The sequence below is a fragment of the Bubalus kerabau genome, chromosome 9 (assembly GCF_029407905.1).
Source record: "Bubalus kerabau isolate K-KA32 ecotype Philippines breed swamp buffalo chromosome 9, PCC_UOA_SB_1v2, whole genome shotgun sequence".
Classification (NCBI taxonomy): Eukaryota; Metazoa; Chordata; class Mammalia; order Artiodactyla; family Bovidae; genus Bubalus; species Bubalus kerabau.
Window position 1 is genome coordinate 96141504 of NC_073632.1, and position 21855 is coordinate 96163358.

Below are 21855 nucleotides of genomic sequence, written 5' to 3' on the forward strand. Positions count from 1 at the left end.
ACTACTCAGTACTACTGTTCTTAACGGAACTCCTGCATCCCCACCCCACCCCCAAGTTTCTGTTTCTGGACAAACTGCCTGAGCCTCCCCCTTTGCAAGGCCAGCTGTCCTCCTCTCCCCTCTCCAGGGGCACCTCCTGCCCCCCCAGCTTCTTTCAGGAGGAAGAAGTGAAACAATAGAGGGCACTGAGCTGTCTCAGGTGTCATTTGTCATTGCTCAGCATGAAGGCCATTCCCAACATTTTTTACTGATGTCTTAGGTACTGAAACTATTATAGAAGGTAAATGAGGCTGAAAGTTCCATGTTTTTTTTAAATTCTTCTTTTACTCAAATATCTCAGAGCATTAATCCTGACTTCCACATATGACCAATTAAGATCAGCCTCTATACCATCAATTAGGAAAACGAATGAAAACTGATATCAGGAACAGAAGCTCCTTTTAACTGGAAATTCATCTGGGTTTCAGTCCTGCACTTGCTTGTGTGTTTCTCTCTTCTCTTTTTTCCTCCCCTTTCACACTTTCTTCCCTCTTTCTCTTCCTGCTCTTTTCTTTCCTCTTCTTTTTCTCCCGGTCCTCCTCCTTTCTCTTCCCCTCCCCCATTCTCTGCAACAAAGTCCTGTTGATGATATATTGTATTTTCAGTACAGTTCTCTAGGGGGAGGGGAGTTCTATAGATTCAGGAACAACATTGTTCCCACAGTTGGAGCTTTTGTTCCCAGTCTAACGGGGTGGCCAGAGACACACCCCACACCCCCGACTCCCATTTCTTTAGCTATATCTTCCTCACTTGAGGATATCAATAGAGGAAGAAAAGAGATTAACTTGAAGATTAGACTTCTGATGCTTTATCTGTAGGCTGCAGCAGGAACTTTTACTGTAAACCCCATTTGGTGGTTTATTTGGAAGAAAGATAAAAGGTCTCTTTCATTTGAAAATGTATTCTTCTATACTCTCACAGCCATTTGTAAATCTTCTAACACTTAAGTTGTTAGACTGAGATTTCTTTCTTTCTCTTTTACTCTCGCGTGAGCCCCTGGAGGGACAGGGGTCCTATCTCACTCATTTCTGAATGCCCTCTCACAGTTACTACCACACAGGTCTGTGCCTCTCCCAAAATCTTTATTAACTAGGTACATTATAATAAAGCTATTGAGTGGAATACCATGCAGCTGTTATAAAGAATGAAAAGGAACTATGTTTACGTATAGGAGTTATGTATGTTTACGTGTACTGAATGGAGAAACAAAGCTGTGAATCAAGCATAGCATTTTTTCCAGATATAATTTTTTCAGATATAATTATGCCCCAGAACATAACCCAGAAGCATGCACACCACATCTTTAATCAGAGTTATCTCTGGAGAGAGACAGGCAGGCCCTTGAGAAGGAAGAGGGAACTTTTTATTTCCTCTGCTCTGACTTGTTAGAATTCTGTTTTCTACAGCATAAAATAAAACTGAGCAGTGTTAACTTGGTTAGATAGAGAGTGCCCCCTGCCCAGGCTTCCTGGGAGAGGTGTTTATCTTCCTGTCCTCTGCCTTTCATCTCTGCTCTTCACCTTGGCTCTGTGGTCACCTGCTATCTTCTCCTGTGTTCACCTTTGCCGGTTCTGCCCTCCTGTCATTCGAGGTGTCCTCCCTCTGCCTTCTCTTTCCCTGCACCTCCCACCAGCTCGTTCATGGATGCATGCAGGGGCAGATGATAGATGGCCTGGACAGATGGGTGGATATATGTGTGGCGCTGGCAGTTATAGCTAATGTTCCTTTTTCTGATGCTGGAGTGACCTCTGATCTCATGGCATCCTTCCTAGTTGCCTCTACCTACAGAGCATGGAAGGCTGTCCGTGATCAAGCCTGTCCTGACTCGAGCAGTTCTCACTTTGCAGCCCCACCTCCCGGGTCTGTGCATGTGCGCTGTTCATGCCCTGTTCACTCAGCCCATCTGTGCTCCTTTCATTGGTTTATTTTTTTTAGGGGGGGCATTTCATGCGGCATAAAGGATCTTAGTTCCCTGACCAGGTATCCAACCCCGTGCCACCTGCAGGGGAAGGGCAGAGTTTTAACTACTGGAATTCCAGGGAAGTCCCTCAGCTCCTTTGAGTGCGCTTGCTGCACCTGCATTTTGCTACCCTGTGCCCCTTTACTCTGCTCTATCTTCCTGGATATTGGGTCTCCTCCAACTTTCTCTCCATTCTAACTGTCAGTCATCCTTAAAGACTCAGCTCCACCATTATCACCTCCTCTAGAAAACTTCCCTGCCCTGGAATTGCCCACTTCCTCTTCTGCACCACCCCCCTCCACCGTCTCCCATGTGCTAAATATTTATCAGTCATGCTGCCTAAACACGGTATTGTATTTACTTGTTTACATTTGTCTTTCAACTACACAGGGAGCTCCTTGGGGGGAGGGATCATGTTTTATTCATTTTATTTAATTCCTAACTTGTAAAATAGAATTTGACATGCATTCTTATGACCTCAAAAAGAGGCAGGGGGTGGGGGGTTAGTATTTGTATGAATAAATGTGAATGTGCTTTTAAACTGTAAATTGACATACAAATGTAAGTTATTGTCATATCAACATCATCCCAAAGTAAAACATGAAACTTGCAGGCAGGTTTTCTATAAATAAATGATTACTTTGTAGAAAAGGTGGAGGTGTTGGAAAAACTGAAAAAGATGCTTCCCCCAAAATAAAGACCAATAATCTTACATAGGCATTATATCAAAGGGCTTGGAATTTGGAAATGCTAACACAAAAACTAGACCAAAAAGAGTAAGCCAAAGAGATGAAATTTTGAAACCTGAGCAAAAGGATTTATGAACAGAACCTTTTCTTCGTTTTATTTCTATGATATGATTATCTTCAGGAGAGAGAAATAGTAGAAAAATTAGATGCTGATCTAAATAAATTTTTTTCTTCTTGTGGTTTAATTTCATTTTCATGTTAAACAGTTTTTAATTTTTTAACATTTTAAGCATTATTTTAGAGGGAAGGAGGTTGGGGGCTAGGTGCAGGGACATTCACTTAATTCTCTCAGGGCATCTTAAATAAAGCGAGCTTCCAAGGACTTTGAGTTTGAATTCTGTCCCAGTTCTGGAAACATCCTTTCTCCAGCATCTCTGCTGGACCGTTGTCCAGACCAGACCTTCTCAAACTGTCTGAGAGTATGTGTGTGTGTGTTCCTATTGGCCACACACTGATATTTTTGTAAAACACCACACACACAAAAAAAGAATTACTAGAAAAACAAAATAGAAGATATCAGATATGCAAAATACAAGCCTGAATTTTCATTAGATTCAAAAAACATCATTCTGTCAAAATGCTATAGAAGTCTACACAGGCTTAGTCTCAACTTGTGCACTTAACCTTGTTGTAGATCAGTAGTAGTTTGCAAACTGATTGCTGTCCCTTTCAGTTCCATTCAGTTCAGTCGCTCAGTCATGTCCAACTCTGCGACCCCATGAATCAAAGCATGCCAGGCCTCCCTGTCCATCACCATCTCCCAGAGTTCACTCAAACTCACGTCCATCGAGTCGGTGATGCCATCCAGCCATCTTATCCTCTGTCATCCCCTTTTCCTCCTGCCTCCAATCCCTCCCAGCATCAGAGTCTTTTCCAATGAGTCAACTCTTCGCATGAGGTGCCCAAAGTACTGGAGTTTCAGCTTTAGCATCATTCCTTCCAAAGAACACCCAGGGCTGATCTCCTTCAGAATGGACTGGTTGGATCTCCTTGCAGTCCAAGGGACTCTCAAGAGTCTTCTCCAACACCACTGTTCAAAAGCATCAATTCTTTGGCACTCAGCTTTCTTCACAGTCCAACTCTCACATCCATACATGACCACAGGAAAAACCATAGCCTTGACTAGACAGACCTTTGTTGGCAAAGTCATGTCTCTGCTTTTGAATATGCTATCTAGGTTGGTCATAACTTTCCTTCCAAGGAGTAAGTGTCTTTTAATTTCATGGCTGCAGTCACCATCTGCAGTGATTTTGGAGCCCAAAAAAATAAAGTCTGACACTGTTTCCACTGTTTCCCCATCTATTTCCCATGAAGTGATGGGACCAGATGCCATGATCTTAGTTTTCGGAATGTTGAGCTTTAAGCCAACTTTTTCCCTCTCCTCTTTCACTTTCATCAAGAGGCTTTTTAGTTCCTCTTCACTTTCTGCCATAAGGGTGGTGTCATCTGCATATCTGAGGTGACTGATATTTCTCCCGGCAATCCTGATTCCAGCTTATTCTTCTTCCAGCCCAGCGTTTCTCATGATGTACTCTGCATATAAGTCCCTTTAGCACACTTCAAATAACACTGAGTTCAACTTTACTTGGATATTTTCTATAACAGACATCACAGAAATGAAAAAGTTATCAAGAGGGCACACATGTACAAATCTTACAATGGTGGAACTGTCGATTAGAGAAGAAATACTTTAGGCAAAATTCATAGTGCTAGAATAAAACCTTTTTCAAATGGTGTAAAGCTGTTTTTTTGTGTATATCTCTTCCTGCCCTCCTCAGCATTGAGTGACTTCTTTGATCCTCTTGGAGAATAATTATCTCAGTGCAAAAGTTTTAAATTGATCATTTTTAACAGTAGGGTAACCATAGGTGCTGACATCAAGCCAATAAAATGAATAAGCAGCGTGACAGGCTCTAATAAATTTCACTGGTGTCTCTACCCTGTCATTTGAGCACAGAATGAGCTGCTATTATCACCGAGCTCCAAACCTCTCATTTTGGCTTCAGATGCTTACAGCTGCTAATGAGCTCTGCCTGCGATAGTAGTTTCCAGTAACTGGTTTGGGGTTAAAGTATCACATTTAAAAGACAGTTATGATCAGTGGGGGAACACGTTGTGGCCCAGTGGCTTTGATCTGTTTTCTGGAGTGGCCTGCGAAACTTTGGACTCCCTAACGATCTATTTCTCAATGAGGTCAGAAAGCAAGCAGCTTTTAAAATCTAGTTCCTCTACCAGGGACTCTGGGGTTTTGAAACTCTTTCATCTGGAGATGGGCCATCCCCTGTTTGAAGTGGGCCACGGTTCTTTGTCTCGCATCCCAGATGAAATTCTTCAACTCCCTCAACTTGGTCCTTCCTTGACATGAAGAATTTAGTATCGGGTTTCTGCACGAGCCAGCTTCACCCTTGAAGTGAGAAAAAGGATTCTTCCTTTTCTCTTTAAACCCCATTGCAGCCATTCAGGTGAATCTGGCATCCCCGCATCATCTTTGTCCCAGCCTTCATGCTGCTGTTGGGTGTGGGTCATGCCTGCCAATATCTTCCATTTTACTTTTTTAATTTCATACTCATCTGCAACCTTCTGTTGTACCTTCTTAATTTTGCATATGTTGTGTCTTTTTATTTATTTTTTAAGGCTCATTTGGAGAAGGAAATAGCAATCTACTCCAGTATCCTTGCCTGGAAAATCCCATGGACAGAGGAGCCTGGTAGACTACAGTCCACAGGGTCGCAAAGAGTCAGACACGACTGAGCAACTTCACTTTCACTTTCAAGGCTCATTTATTTTTTAAAAATTTTTGGCACTCTTTGCAGTGTGTAGGATCCTAGTTCCCCGACCAGGGATGGAACCTTCACCACCCCTACATTGGTGACACGAAGTCTTAACCACTGGACCACCTGATGTGCCCTTATAAAATGTTAATCCAAGTATTAAGAAGCTATCAAATGTAAGCATTCAATGCAGTTAGCTATTAGCATCCCATCTCTTCGGACCACATGTAATTTTATGAAACTGTCAAGAAACACACGTATTTGTTTTTTTTGAGGACACCTCACTTTGATTCATACTTGCTCAAAATGCCCTCTTCCTTCAACTCTAGCCTTCTTTACAATTTTTTATTTGGGCATTATCTCTGGAGCCTGTACAGGTACTGAAGCTCCCTATAATCGTTCCAGTCATAAAAGTAAGGAGGCCGGATCTTGCTCTTGTGGGGTTTTAATGGCAATTACACACTTAAACCTTGTGAGTCTAATTTCTTATTGAGATGACCGCTTTCTGAAGAAGAAAAGATGTCACCATCAAGCTTGTTAAAACATAAAAAGGCTTATGAACGTCAGTTCCTGCTTGACCATGATTTTAAGAACCAGAATGGTTAGTTATTTGACGCAGTCTGTGAACCATGCTAGGGAGACAGTTCCTGATGAAGCCCTGCCTGGTTTTCATTTGAGGAGCATGAAGGGCACAGAGAGGGAGGCTGTAGCTTATTAAAAGACAAAAGCAACAATTATCTGACGCTTCTCACATTTCAGCTTCTCCTTTCACTAGTTGTGCCTAAATACTATTGTGTTTGTGACTGGCCATTGGAATGCAGTCCAGGGCTGGGATTTTCAGGGTCTGGCTGACTTTTCCCCCCTGCCGAGACTTCCCCAGGAGCTGCAGAGCTACGGGTGACGTCTGGTGGAGAACCATCCTGCATTGTTCAGCCCAGGGTGGGGGACTATTTATTTTTGATTTTACGTTATTTCAGCTGTTTTCACTTTTTTCTTTATTGTTTTCTTGCCTCCTACAGAGTTCTCTTTTCAAGTCTGGCTGGGACAAGGGGGACACTCAGGGACTCAGCACACAGCATGGAGAACAGTTTTCCCCTCTCTCAGCAGTTCAAATAGCTTCTAAGACACATCCATTTAACCCACTGTGGGCCTGAGCCCACGCCACGTTAGCTCAGCTGGGAGTTGTTGCCATGTAAAAATGGATAAAATCATTTCAGTGCAGTCCATAGCTCCTTAACATGGTCTATTAGTATGAGTAAAGTATATGTTTATTTTAAAAAACATATAATGTTGAGAAAGCATTTTTTAAACTAGCATTTGAGGATGCATTTAGTTCTATAGTTTCACAACAGCTTTCTGACTTACAAAGGTGATGTTTAAAACAATTTCTTTGCATTTCACAATTTTATTCCTGGCTTCCCATTGTATGAATTTTGCAGTATCTTTTTATCATATATTAATAAATCAGTTGAGGGGACAGCAGGCAATGTTGTTATGCCAGAAGTCTGACTTTATTGGTAACCATGGTCATTATGTTATCCATCTAGGGACGATCTAATACATTTTAGGTGTAGATATGTTAATAAAGGGCTTCCCTGGTGGCTCAGACAATAAAGACTCTGCTGCAATGCAAGAGACCGGGGTTCGATCCCTAGGTTGGGAAGATCCCCTGGAGGAGGGCATGGCAACCCACTCCAGTCTTCTTGCCTGGAGAATTCCATGGACAGAGGAGCCTGGTGGGCTACAGTCCATGGGGGTCACAAAGAGTCAGACACTACTGAGCGCGCGCGCACACACACATGCACATTTTAATGTATGTACACCCTTTCTCCTTGCTCAAATTCCCTGCTCTATAAATATGGAAATATTATCTTTATTAATAAAAGAGATTCTGTATTCTCATCATAGAGTTAATGAGCACATTAGCATAATAATTACTTGAAACGGATATGAAAGATTCACCGCACATAACTAAAGATGCCTTGGAAAAGAACAGGAGTGTTTATGACATCTCTCTTGTTGATTTCACAGGATTACCTTGACTGTATCAGGGACCAAACGAAACTTCCTCTAGGGACAGATGAAAGATCAGCCCTTTTTGGAAACATACAGGATATCTACCACTTTAATAGGTAAGTTAATACTCAGAAGATTGTTCTCACATAAGAACATTATGAATTTTTCTCAAATGAAGGTGGCCTCAGAAAACTTAACAGAAATCCCTGATTCCACTTCATCAATTTTTGTGAGCTATCATGCCGCGAAGTTTTCTACTTGGAAACATCCTTGTTTGTGTATGAGTCTCAGATTAATTCAGAATCCCATCCCATTCTATCCTCCTGGCTCAGAGAAGAGACCTATTCGCCGTGACAGAACAGAGGCATCTTCGTTCCACAATGCCAGGTGAACAGGGCATCCAAAAATATATGCTGCCTCAGTCCCCAGCATCTCCACTCCCACTGGATTTTCTAAAAACTTCTCTCTGCCTAAGGAGTGGGCAAGAGAGTAAACACACAATAAATACTTTAATCATAACAGATATTAATGCAAATTAATAATTTAAATTTATAGTACTTAATTTAATTCAGACATCTATTGAGTACCTACTGTGGAGCAGGCACGGGGCTTAGAAAAGTACCATAGGAAACAAGACAGACAGGGAGCTGAAGGGGATGGAGTGAGCTTATCAGTTATTATATTGTTAGTACCTCTTGAAAGACCAGGTAATAGGCAGGTAAAGAGCACAGACTGTGGTTTCCAACATATCTGGGTTTGCATGCCAACTGGGTCATGTCTAAATTCTTTGGAGAATTTTAGATAGGATACAGATGGTCCCCGACTTAAGATGTTTCAACTCGTGATTTTTAATTTTTTTTTTTTTTACTTTACAATGGTGCAAAAACAAGATCTGTTCAGTAGAAACCATATTTCAAATTTTGAAATTTTATTTCCTCCACTCCTCCCCAGGGAGTGAGCTACACCTGTCGGTCAGACACACGATCACAATGGTAAAGAACCAATACACTTACAGCATTCTGTTTTCACTTTTAGTACAGTATTCCATACATTGCATGAGCCAGTCAACATGTTATTACCAAAGAGGCTCTGTATTGGATAGTTTTGCCCAGCTGGAGGCTCATGTAAGTGTTCTAAACACATTTAAGGTAGGTGAGGTGAGGCTTTTGTGTTCAGTTGATCAAGTGTATTTTTAAAGCATCTTTAAAATGTTTTCTTTATTTTTGGATTGGCTGCATCTTCATTGCTGCTTGCAGGCTTTCTCTAGTTGCAGTGATCAGGGGCCACTCTCTAGTTGCAGGGACTTCTCTTGATGCTGAGCACGGCCTCTAGAGCATGGCTGAGTTGTTGTGGCACACAGGCTTAGTTTCCCCGTGGCATGTGAAATCTTCCCAGACCAGGAATCAAAGCTGTGTCCCTTAAATTGACAGGCAGATTCTTAACCACTGGACCACCAGACAAGTCATTAATGCATTTCTGAGTTTGGACATTTTCAACTTATAGTGGGTTTATTGGGTCATAATGCCCTCCCTCATTTCAAGTCTTGTTCATATCTTCTATCTCTATAGGGTTTATTGCTTGCCTGTGTGCTAAGTCGCTTCAGTCGTGTCTGAGTCTGTGCAACCCCATGGACTATAGCCCCCAGGCTCCTCTGTCCATGGGAATGCTCCAGGCAAGAATACTGGAGTGGGTTGCCATGCCCTCCTTCAGGGGATCTTCCTGACCCAGGGATCAAACCTGTATCTCTTGTGTCCCTTGCATTGGCAGGCAGATTCTTTGCCACTGGTACCACCTGGGAAGCCCAGAGTTACAGTAAAACCTCCTTAGAGAGTTCTATAATGCCCCATCATGGGATCACTCAACCAGAGTGTAAATTATAATACTGAAGTTAGTATATGTGAGGTCCTTGAGGGTAGGATCCACATCTCCTTGGCTTTCCCTAACATCCATGTGGATCCCGAACACCTAGCCCAAGCCTGGCCTCTGGGAGACATGTTTAAATTATCAACCTATCCCTTAATTTTGAAAGCCTGGAATATGAAAAAAGCCAATGTTGCAACATCTCTTGCATTGGACTCAGTAGACTTTGAAAACCAATTTGTATGTTCTAAAACAGTGGTTCTGAACCCCGGCTACACATTGGAATCCCCTGGGAAGGATTGTGCTTTGTTTTGTTTTTAATATGATGACTTCTGCCCCCAAAAGTTCTAATTAATGGGTCTGTGGTGGGACCAGGGCATCAAGATTTTTTAAAAGGTCTGCAGATGCTGGGAAAGATTGAAGACAAAAGGAGAAGGAGGCAACAGAGGATGAGATAGATAGCATCACCGAGTCAATGGACATGAATTTGAGCAAACTCCGGGAGACAGTGGAGGACAGAGGAGCCAGGCATGCTACTGGAGTCCACGGGGTCACAAAGAGTTGGACATGACTTAGCGACTGAACAACAAGAGATGTGCAGCCATGGTTGAGAAACACTGTCTAGATAAAATAAATACAATAAAAAGAAAATAGAAGAATGGCATTAGAAAATGGGATTAGAGAATTTAGAATCTGCATGTGCATTAGTAACATGCTGATGTTGGAGCAGGCTTCATTTAGCAGCTCTGAGGGTAATAGTCTGAGCAACCATGAGTGGCTTATCCCCCCAGAGCTCCCTGATCGTTCAGTAACCCAGGAAGAGGAATCAGGCCTAGCATTGGGAGGCCCTGGCCTCAGCTTTCTGGTAGTTTGGCTGTGTGTTGCCTATAATGACTGTTTATCTAGTGCTTGTCCATGCCAGAGGCCATAGAGCTTTATGTGCATTATCGCTTTATATAAGTCTGGGCTTCTCTGACTCCAAGCCCCAGGCATTTAGCCACATTCCCTTCTGCCAGAACAGAGCCCTGCTTTTCAGGTCTTGATTTGTGGCATTGTGGCACAGTCCAGGCAGGAAGGGTTTTCTACTCCTTGGAGTTTAAAGCTTCCTGTGTCTCCTAATTTAAAGGAAGACGAGACAGTAGTAGCCCCCAATGTCAACAAGAAGGGACCTCAGCTGCAAAAGATGGAAGGTCTTTATATGCCTGAAGTGTTCTCTGTGCTTCTCTCTATGGTGTTTGATGAACAAGGAAATCAGACGTGACTAAAGTAAACCTGAGTCAGGGTGATGATGACAGGTGAGCCATCAGAGGGGACACGATTCTAGCTGATGGTGCTCATGCCCATCCCTTTGGTAGATCACGTTTATAAATCTCCTGCACATGCATTGTCTCCTTTCATCCTCTCAGCAGCTCTGAGGCAGGTAAGATGCAAAATGTATGCACATTGTTTGCACAGAGGAAACAGTGTAGAAAGCCCTTTGCTCAAGGACATAGAGCTAGAAAACCAACCTAGCCTATTTTGATTTTTTTATTTTGTTTATTTTTAACTTTTTATTTTATACTGGAGTATAGTTGGTTAACAATGTTGTGTTAGATTTGCGTGTACAGCAAAGTGATTCAGTTTTATGTGTATGTATATATACATATATATATTTATATACACACACATATGAATCTATTCTTTTTCAAATTCTTTCCCCAGTTAGATTGTTACAGTATATTGAGCAGAGTTCCCAGTACTATACAGCATATCCATGTTGGTTATCCATTTTAAATATAGCAGCACGTACATGTCAATCCCAAACTACCCAAATGCCCCTTGCTGCTGCTGCTGCTGCTATGTCACTTCAGTCGTGTCCGACTCTGTGTGACCCCATAGACAGCAGCCCACCAGGCTCCCCCGTCCATGGGATTCTCCAGGCAAGAACACTGCAGTGGGTTGCCATTTCCTTCTCCAATGCATGAAAGTGAAAAGTGAAAGTGAAGTCGCTCAGTCGTTACACTCTAGTAAACATCAGTTTGCTCTCTAAGTCTGTGAATCTGTTTCTGTTTTGTAAATTAGTTCATTTGTTTCATTTGTTTTAGATTCTGCGGATAAGTGATATCATATGACATTTTCCTTTCTCTATCTGACTTAATTCACTCCGTATGATAATCTGGTTTCATCCATGTTGCTGCAAATGGCCTTATTTTATTCTTTTTAATGACTGAGCAATATTCCATAGTATATATGTACCACATCTTCTTTATCCATTCTTCTATTGATGGAAGCCTATTTTAAACACCTGGTTTTGTTGAATCTCAACTAATATTTCTCATTATTTTTTTTATTATTTCCAAGAATATTTTTCTGTTTAATTTTTACAGTTAATTGTCTGTATTATTTTGCCCTATTTACTTTTATTTCCTTTCTCTTAACTCTGGACTGAATTTAGAGCTTAAATGTCTTTACTATTATATTTCATTAAGTAACAGTATTGTGGTGACTTTTTATGTTAATGCCTCTTAGGAACCCTCTGTTCTATACCCTACATCAATTGATTTCAAAGATACAACTATCTGGCAAATCTATGGTTAAGGCTTGAAATGATTTTAAATTTTTTACTGGTTCAGGTCCAGATTTCTCAATATAATACTATTGCACCCAACTCAGAAAGATTTAAAATTCTAAAACTAAAGAGGGCAAAAAGAAAATGGTTTTATGATGGCCTAAAAAATTTTCTCTGGTGGCTCAGACAGGAAAGAATCTGCCTGCAATCCAGGAGACCTGGGTTGGGAAAATCCCCTGGAGAAGAAAATGGCTGCCCACTCCAGTATTCTTGCCTGGAGAATCCCATGGACAGATGAGCCTGGCAAGCTACAGTCCATGGGATCCCATAGAGTCGAACATGACTGAGCAACTAACACTTTAGAAAATTTTAGCTGATTAGATTGTTTTTTGGAAATACAGGAAGTATTTCCAAATTAGATTTGGAAAAGTATTTCCAATTAGATTGTATTTTGGAAATACAGGAAGTATTTCCAAAATACGAGAAAGCATATAATAAACACTTATGAAGCACCCCTATTCCATCAAGGCCTTCCTTTATGCCATATTTGCTTTAGAAATGCTTGAAAGCGTAAAGCTTTTACCAGTAATGCTGAGCCCCCGATATGCCCCTCTGAATTGCATTCCACACTGTGGAGAATGGCACAGTGACGTGCTGGTGTGCCACTTCTCCAGGGTGAGGACAAGGGAGGGGGAATCTGAGATTTATGTCTGCCAATTTCTATGGTATAAACACACCTACAGCAGATTTCAGGCTACTAAGAAGACCTTACTGAACAGGCAATTAGGAAGAGATGTACAGAATTGGCTCAGAAGAGCCAGTATAATTTGGCTCAAAATACCACCATCGCTGTAACTACCATCCAAGATTGGTGTTTCATCCCCAAGTATGATCTTTGTTGCCATGACTCTAAGTATATACACACAGTGTGCTTTAACTTACTTCAAACACAGCTGCACTGTATCAGTCTTTTACAAGTCTTTTTCACGCAACGGTGCTTTTGAGATTTATGGTTCTACTTTGCTTATTTTAACTGCAATGTAATATTCCATTATGTGCTGTATTACCTTGCATTTTGCTGATTGCAATAAGACTAAGCCTCTTCTCTTGTTTTTTGGCCACTTTGATTTCTTCTCTGAATTTCTGGCTCGTACTCATTGCCCAGTTTTCTGTCAAGATGTTTCTCTTTCTTATGATTGTTTAGGAGTGCTTGATGAGTTCTGTCTGGAGATCTTTGTGGATTATGCAAATTGTAGTCCTCCGTTAGTATGAGATTTGTCTTTTAATTATGGCTTCTTTGAAAAGAAGTTATAAAATTCATGATTTTGACTACTCTAAGTAAATGTAATTTTTATAGGATGAGAATTTTGTGTCTGTTTAAAAACTTACCTCTTTTATAAATATGCCCAGTTCATAAATATGCTCTATATTTTTTCCTAAAAGTCTTAAAATTTTTGCTTTTCACTTACATCTTTAATCTAAAATTGATGGAAATGTGGTATGTGATAGGAAATCGAAATCCTTGTTTTCAGGGAATTCCCTGAAAGTCCAGTGGGTTAGGACTGTGTGCTTTCACTGCTGAGGGTGTGTTTTGTCTACGGTCATACCACCCTGAACATGCCCAGTCTCATCTGGATGTGTTTTCAGTCCCTGGTTGGGGAACTTATTAACATAAGATGTGAGAGCCATGCAGTGCAGCCAAAAAAGAAAAGAAAAAACCCTCTTTTCATATAACTAGCCCATAGTCCCATCACCACAGACTGAAAAATATATCTTTTCTATGGTGATTTGTAGTTCTGCATTTCTCCCAGGTGAAGTTTACCTGTATGAATGGTTCTGTTTCTGGGCTCTGTTGTGTTGTGTTGGTCTCTTTGTCCATCCTTACTCCATACCCCATCATCTTAATTATTTATTAAACCCATGTTGCTCTTCTTCTGCATGACTTAGCATTTCTTAACTCTTCACACTGCCAAGTGATTTTTTCATTTCTTTTTGCTTTAGTTTGTCAAGTCCCATGAAGGGAGCTCTCTTGGGACTTTTATTGGAATTTGATTTAATTTATAGATTAATTTTGGCAGCAGTGATATCTTTATAATATTGGGTCATCCAACCATAAACATATCTCATTAATCAAACTTTTTAAAAATACCCTATAATAACATTTTATGATTTCTCCATCACATTCATACATGTCACTTATATGTTATTTTTGACTAGAATATTTTCCTATTTTTTAATTCACCATTATTTTCATGTAAGAATGCTTTCAATTTTTATATGTTGACACTATATTCAACCAACTTTTAAAACTGTCCCATTAGTTCTAATTCTTTATAGACCCTTTTAGGTTTTCTATGTAGACAATGGTTGTTTGAAAATGAGAATTTTTTGCTTTCCTTTACAGTTCTTCTGCCCCTTATATATATATATATATATTTTTTTTTTCTTGTCTTACTGCTTTCAGTAAGTCTTCTCAAACAGTGCTAATTAGATTCTTGCATTCTTAACTTCTTTCTGACATTAGCAGGAATGCTTTAACTGTTTCACCATTAATTATGATGTTTGTTCTGAGATTTAGACACTTCTATTTTGCTGAAATTTTAGTGTGAATGAATATTGATTTTTATTGAACGTGTAATCATCCTTTAAGAAAATTAGTATATGATTTTTCTCCTATTCATAACGTGGCAAATTATATTAATAGGCCTTCTGATTTGAATCATATGTACACTACTAGAATAAACCCTGGATTTCCCAGGTGGCAGTAGTGGTAAAGAACCTGCCTGCCAGTGCAGGAGACATAAGAGACATGGGTTCAATCCCTGGGTTGGGAAGATCCCCTGGAGAAGGGAATGGCAACCCACTCCAATATTCTTACTTGGAGAATCCCATGGACAGAGGATCCTGGCAGGCTACCGTCCATGGGGTTACAAAGAGTTGAACATGACTGAAGCAACTGAGCAATATAGCACAAAGTGACTTAGCTCTCGTGCACACACAAACCCTGCCTGGCCATGATGTTCCTATATTTGTGCATGATGAGTTTGTGTTTTTTAAAGAACTTTTCCATGCATGTTCATAAATGACAGTAATGTATGATTTCTTTCCTTGTACTGTCTTTTTTCAGTTTTGGCATATTACTAGATTCAAATTGTTATCTCATGAAATCTTCCAATATGAACTGTTTTGAAATACAATTGAGATTTCATTTTTGTTGTCTTTTTTGTAGCCAAATCTTTCTCTCATAATCCCTATGATAGCCTGGAAATTTAAGACTCTGTTTTGGTGTCTGGAAGAAATTCCCAAATGGTCAGGAAACTAGCTCAGTCCAAAGAAACCACTTTCCCCAGTTTAACTTGTTACCTAAACTTCCAAAACTTTTTTTTTTCTTAACTGCATGTTAAAGAGATGTCAATAGTTTTTACACAGTATCCCTCTCTTGAAATACAGAAGAGTTGTCTAGACTGTAATTTGAAAGTTTGAGGAAGTAGGGACCATTTCTCTACATCAGAATTTTATTTTTAAATTATTTTTTAGTCAGAAAATCCCATGGGCGGAGGAGCCTGGTAGGCTGCAGTCCATGGGGTTGCTAAGAGTCGGACATGAAGGAGTGACTTCACTTTCTCTTTTCACCTTCATGCATTGGAGAAGGAAATGGCAACCCACTCCAGTGTTCTTGCCTGGAGAATCCCAGGGATGGGGGAGCCTGGTGGGCTGCCATCTATGGGGTCGCACAGAGTCAGACACGACTGAAGCGACTTAGCAGCAGCAGCAGCAGCACGATCATCTAAGCTCTCTTCTTTCCTCAAAAGATGAGAGGAGAATTTTCCTATTTCCTTCAACTCCTTCTCTCTCTTTTTTAAAATTTCATTTATTTATTTGACTACGCTGGGTTACCGTGTGCAGACTTTCTCTAGTTGCGGCAAGTGGGGGACTACTCTTTAGTTACAGTACATGGGTTTCTCTTTGTGGCGACTTTTCTTGTTGTAGAGCACGGGCTCTTGAGTGTGTGGGCTTCAGTAGTTGAGGCACATGAGCTTAGTTGCCCTGCAGCATATGGAATCTTCCCGATTCCATATGGATCTTCCAGGATCTTCCCGAGATCAAACTTGAGTCCCCTGCATTGGTAGGTGGATTATTAACTACTGGACCACCAGGAAAGTACTACCCTTTCTTTTTATTGGGTATACCTATATTGAGTCACTGTTGCAGGTCAAACACTAGGCTAAATCTGTTAGTCTAAAGATGAATGACATTGTTGTGTAGCAGAGGCAGTAAGTCATATACCCAAGGAATGAACAAAACTTTACTTTGAGAACTCTGAGGAGCAAGGAATTGATTTTATCTGAGGGATCAGTGAAAGCATCCCAGAGCAAGTAACTTACGTCTTAAGAAAATATTTATTTGGGTCATGCTTCTTTTCTCCTTTGAAATGTTGTTTAGAAAGCAAATCATGGGGTCAGTTCAGTTCAGTTCAGTCACTCAGTTGTGTCTGACTCTTTGTGACCCCATGGACTGCAACACCCCAGGCCTCCCAGTCCATCACCAACTCCCAGAGCTTACTCAAACTCATGTCTATTGAGTCAGTGATGCAATTCAACCGTCTCATCCTCTGTCATCCCCTTCTCCTCCCACCCTCAATCTTTCCCAGCATCAGGGTCTGTTTCAATGAGTCTGCTCTTTGCATCAGGTGGCCAGAGTACTGGAGCTTCAGTATCAGTCCTTCCAATGAATATTCAGGACTGATCTCCTTTAGGATGGACTGGTTGGATCTCCTTGCAGTCCAAGGACTCTGAAGAGTCTTCTCCAACACCACAGTTCAAAAGCATCAATTCTTCGGCACTCAGACTTCTTTATAGTCCAACTCTCACATCCATGCATGACCACTGGAAAAATCATAGCTTTGACTAGACAGACTTTGGTTGGCAAAGTCACGTCTCTGCTTTTTAATATGCTGTCTAGGTTGGTCATAACTTTTCTTCTAAGGATCAAGCGTCTTTTAATTTCATGGCAGAAGTCACCATCTACAGTGATTTTGGAGCCCCAAAAAATAAAGTCTGTCACTGTTTCCATTGTTTCCCCATCTGTTTGCCATGAAGTGATGGGACCAGATGCCATGATCTTAGTTTTCTGAATGTTGAGTTTTAAGCCAACTTTTTCACTCTCCTCTTTCACTTTCATCAAGAGACTCTTTAGTTCTTCTTCACTGACATAAGGGTGATGTCATCTGCATATCTGAGGTTATTGATATTTCTCCTGACAATCTTGATTCCAGCCTGTGCTTCTTCCAGTCCAGCGTTTCTCATGATGTACTCTGCATGTAAGTTAAATAAGCAGGGTGACAATATACAGCCTTGATGTACTCCTTTCCTGATTTGGAACCAGTCTATTGTTCCATGTCCAGTTCTAACTGTTGCTTCTTGACCTGCATACAGATTTCTCAGGAGGCAGATCAGGTGGTCTGGTATTCCCATCTCTTGAAGAATTTTCCACAGTTGGTTGTGATCCATATAGTCAAAGGCTTTGCCATAGTCAATAAGGCAGAAGTAGATGTTCTTCTGGAACTCTGTTTTTTTCTGAGCCAAAGAATGTTGGCAATTTGATCTCTGGTTCCTCTGCCTTTTCTAAATCCAGCTTGAACATCCCAAATCATGAGATACATACAACAATAAGTCAGGGCAAGGTGGGAGCAGTTATCTTTTATGTTAATGCATTTTCATACCATCAAAATGTCTTCAACTATTGCCCAGTGGTAGAAATATATTTTTACCCATAGACTTTTTTCCAAGTAGACTTTTCAAGACCAGTGTTAGCATATCAGGGAATTTAATGGAGTATTTGATACTATTAACCTCACTCCATTTTCTGTTTCCTAATCCATATGTGCCTCTGTAAATACCAACTGACCTGCTTGATTGGGTGGGAAAAGGAAATGGAGCTTAGAGTCTATTGCAGACCAAAAGAGGAGAGGCCCCTTCGTGAATCTTGTTCAGTGGAAGGCAATAGAATCTGCAAGGTCTTATTACAATTCCTGAATTCAAGTACACATCAGTGGTCAGAGAAAATCTTACAGAGAATATGTTCTGTAAAAGAGAATTGTGTTTCCTTTAACTGTCCATCCAAACAAGGAATATGAACTCTAGTAAGAAATAATATTTTCTTTTTTCATAATGCTATACAAAAGGGAGGAAATATTTGGAACAATTGCTGCAGGAAAAGGGAAAATACCCTAAATCTGAAGGTAGAATGACTCTAATTTTAGCTCTGAGTACAAAACACAATCTGTGAGTCACTTCTTCCTGCTAATGTACTTGCAAAGCTGTTCATTAGTTTCACTGATGCAATGAAAAAGCTAGTCTCCACCCCATTAGGCTGTAACTCTAGAAGGACAGCCTGTTTCTGGTCTTTATGAAGTCCTTAATATCCCTCTTTCCATGGCCCCATCTCTGTTCCCATAGTACATGGTGTATTATTTTCTAGTTAGTTGCTTTCCGTATCTCCCACACTCCCTGTTGTTCGCCAAACAGCAGCTGGTGGGTTCCTTTCTATACCACCCACAAAAACGCACTATGTTCATTCTGTCCTTAGACTCATGACCAATTTCTTAAATGACTTTCTCTTCCAACCCTCCCCAAACTTAGATATCACCTCCTCAGAGAACATTCTGGGACTGCGCCAGTGCTCCTTCACCCACCCACCTAGCCTCAGGCACATTCTGCTACACTGTCTTTATTTCCCTCATAACAGGTTGTTGTTACTTAGTTGCTGAGTCATGTTTGACTCTTTTGTGACCCCATGGACCATAGCCCACCAGGCTCCTCTGTCCATGATATCCCAGGCAAGAATACTGGAGTGGGTTGCTGTTTCCTTCTCCAGGGGATCTTCCTGACCCAGGGATCGAACCTACATCTCCTGCATTGGCAGGCAGATTCTTTACCACTGAGCCACCAGCCCCTCATAACACGTAGTACAGTATTATATTCTGTTGTGTTTGTTTTGCTTTTCAGTAAAACCAACCCTTTGCCATTTTTCACATAAGCATTCTTAGTAAGCAATATTGTACTATGGTGTATGAGTTTCTACTGGCAAAGGAATAAAATTTATTTTTTCTTAATTTTTATTTTATTATAATAACAGCACTTAACATGAGATCTACCCTCTTAAATTTTTAAGTGTTCAATACTTCCCTTGTGACTCAGACAGTAAAGAATCTGCCTGAAATGCAGGCGAGCTGGGTTCGATCCCTGGATGGGGAAGATTCCCTGGAGAAAGGAATGGCTACACACCTCAGTAGTCTTCCCTGGAGAATCCCATGGTCAGAGGAGCCTGGAGAGCTATAGTCCATGGGGTTTCAGAGAGCCACTTTCACACACATGTTATTGTTAACTTAGATACTATGTTATAGCAGATCTCTAGAACCTATTCATCTGGTTTAGCTGAAACTTGATGCATCTTAGGTAATAGCTCATCCATTTACTCTTACCCCCAGCCCCTGGTAACCACCATTCTACTCTCTGATGCTACGGGTGTGACTATTTTAGATTTCTAATATAAGTGGAATCATGCAAGATTTGTCCTTCTGTGACTGTTTTTTTTTTTTTCCACTTGACATAATGCCAAGGTTCATCCATTTTGTCACAGAATTCCTTCTTTTTTAAGACTGATATTTCACTGTATACATACACAAACACACACACACACACACACGCATATACATATATATACACACAAATACATATACATGCATACCACATTTTCCTTATTCATCTTCATCCATTCATAGACATTTAAGTTGTATCCACATTTTGGCTGTTGTGACTCCCGCAATGAGTGCGGTAATGCTAACAGCTCTTCAAGATCCTGATTTCAATTTTTTATGTAAATACCCCAAGATTGGGCTTCCCTGGTGGCTCAGTTGGTAAAGAATCCTCCTGCAATGCCGGAGACCCAGGTTTGATCCCTGGGTGGGGATGATCCCCTGGAGAACGAAATGGCGATCCATTCCACTATTATTGCCTAGAAAATCCCATGTACAGAGGAGCCTCGTGGGCTACAGTCCACAGGGTCGCAAAGAGTAGGACACAGCTGACCATCTGAGCATAGCATAGCATACCTCAAGGTTGGATTGCTGGATCGTATGTTAGTTCTACTCTTAATTTTTTTGGAGAATCTGCATACTGCTTTCCATGGAGGCTGCACCATTTTGCATTCCTATCAGCAATGCATGAGGGTTCCAGTTCTTCACATCCTTGCCAACATTTGTTGTCTTTTGTTTTACATTGTGTTCTTTATTTCTTCAGTTGTTAACATTTATCACCCCGGATCAGAACATAAGTACTGTAGGACAGAGCTTTTGTCCATGTTCTTTACCCCATCCCCTCCTGCCTGTAATAGTCCTGACACATGAGGCTTTCCGTAATGACCGTGTTGAATGGAGAACTAACAGGGTGGTCAGCCAGCTGTATCAGGATGGTTGCTCTGATGACAGGCGTGTGAAGGAAATCAGGCTACTGACTCCTCACTGTTTCCATTATTTTGTAAAAGGTTGTAAAGGAAAGCTGCCCAGATGACTCACACAAGGCCTCCCAGGTAGGCGCTAGCAGGTTGAAGACACCATGATGTGGAGACTAGCCCTCAGCTTTCTTGAGTCAATCTGAAAAATAGATTTTTCAATAAGTGTGTTTATAATAGTGCAGGACTTGGATTCACAAGCCCTGATACTAAGCCTAGCTATGCCTATTAGTTATTTGCTGTGTGACCTAAGGTAAGCCACCTCCCTTTTATGAGTCCTGGTTTCCTCATCCTAAAATTTGGGAGTAGGACTGGAAGGCATCTGAGCACCCTCCCAGTTCTGGTTCTTGAGCAATGAATGCCATTCGTTTACAGGTGAGCTATACTAGCGCCTGGGTGGGTCCTCAAGACACTTTGTCCTACCAGGAGATCCAAGCTGGAGATGAAATTAAAGCTCCAAGAGGAGCTTGATAAGCATAACACTGACAACAGAGGGAGTTAAATATTGTCAAGGAGTATTTCTGTTAAGCCTTGGAAGTATGAAAAATATGATGGATTCTGCTCAAAATTCTTCTCCTCTTAGAAACAGAAGAATATTGAAAGACCTGGTTACATAACCTACATCCAGAGCACTCCATCCTCCAACAGTGGAAAACACTGGTCCAGATATGTTGCCTTTTTAGCTATTCTTTTTGTTTGACCTTTTATTTTACTTCATCCAGTATTTAGATCCCAGTGATGAAATTTCAGCTATCTTTAATTTAATCACAGCCATCCGTCTATAAAAGGCTTCCCTGGTGGTTCAGGTGGTAAAGAATCTGCCTGCAACGCAGGAGACCTGGGTTTAATCCCTGGATTGGGAAGATCCTTTGGAGGAGGGCATGGCAACCCACTCCAGTATTCTTGTCTGGAGAATCCAGATGGACAGAGGAGCCTGGTGGGCTACAGTCCATGGGGTCACTAAGAGTCAGACACAACTGAGCAACTAAGCACATCCTTCCATAAAGGATATTGATAAAATGATCAGAACTATATATTCCAAACAAAAATAATCTTACAAATGGTATGTTTTGTGGAATATTACGGAAGAATGTTTGAAATTAGGTCTGTCCTGAAACCATGCATTGGTAAAAGTTCCTTTCAAAGTACAAGCTTGATCAGTGGATTTCAATGTAGGAGGGTATAGAATTATATGGTTTCAGACCCCAGCAAACCTCTAAGAAACTACCACTTGTTGAGTTTCAGTGTTTTATCAAAGAAAGATATCCATAGAGGCTACTAAAATACTCCTACCTTTTCCAATGATATATTTGTGTGAGGCTGTTGAATGCTGAGCAGACATGAGCAGCCATCTGTGTTCTATTAAGATAAGCATTAGAGATTTGCAAATTATAAAACAAT

The 21855-nt window shown here is 40.8% G+C and overlaps 1 protein-coding gene across 4 annotated transcripts in view; it reads left to right on the forward strand.

Moving 5' to 3' along the window:
- Positions 1-21855, forward strand: part of PLEKHG1 (pleckstrin homology and RhoGEF domain containing G1) — a 251373-nt gene that overhangs the window by 168192 nt on the left and 61326 nt on the right. For all 4 annotated transcript variants that reach the window (XM_055535956.1, XM_055535955.1, XM_055535957.1 and 1 more), the window contains one exon: positions 7551-7651. In XM_055535956.1, coding sequence (XP_055391931.1) covers positions 7551-7651 — 101 coding nt within the window. The remainder of the gene's footprint in view (positions 1-7550; positions 7652-21855) is intronic.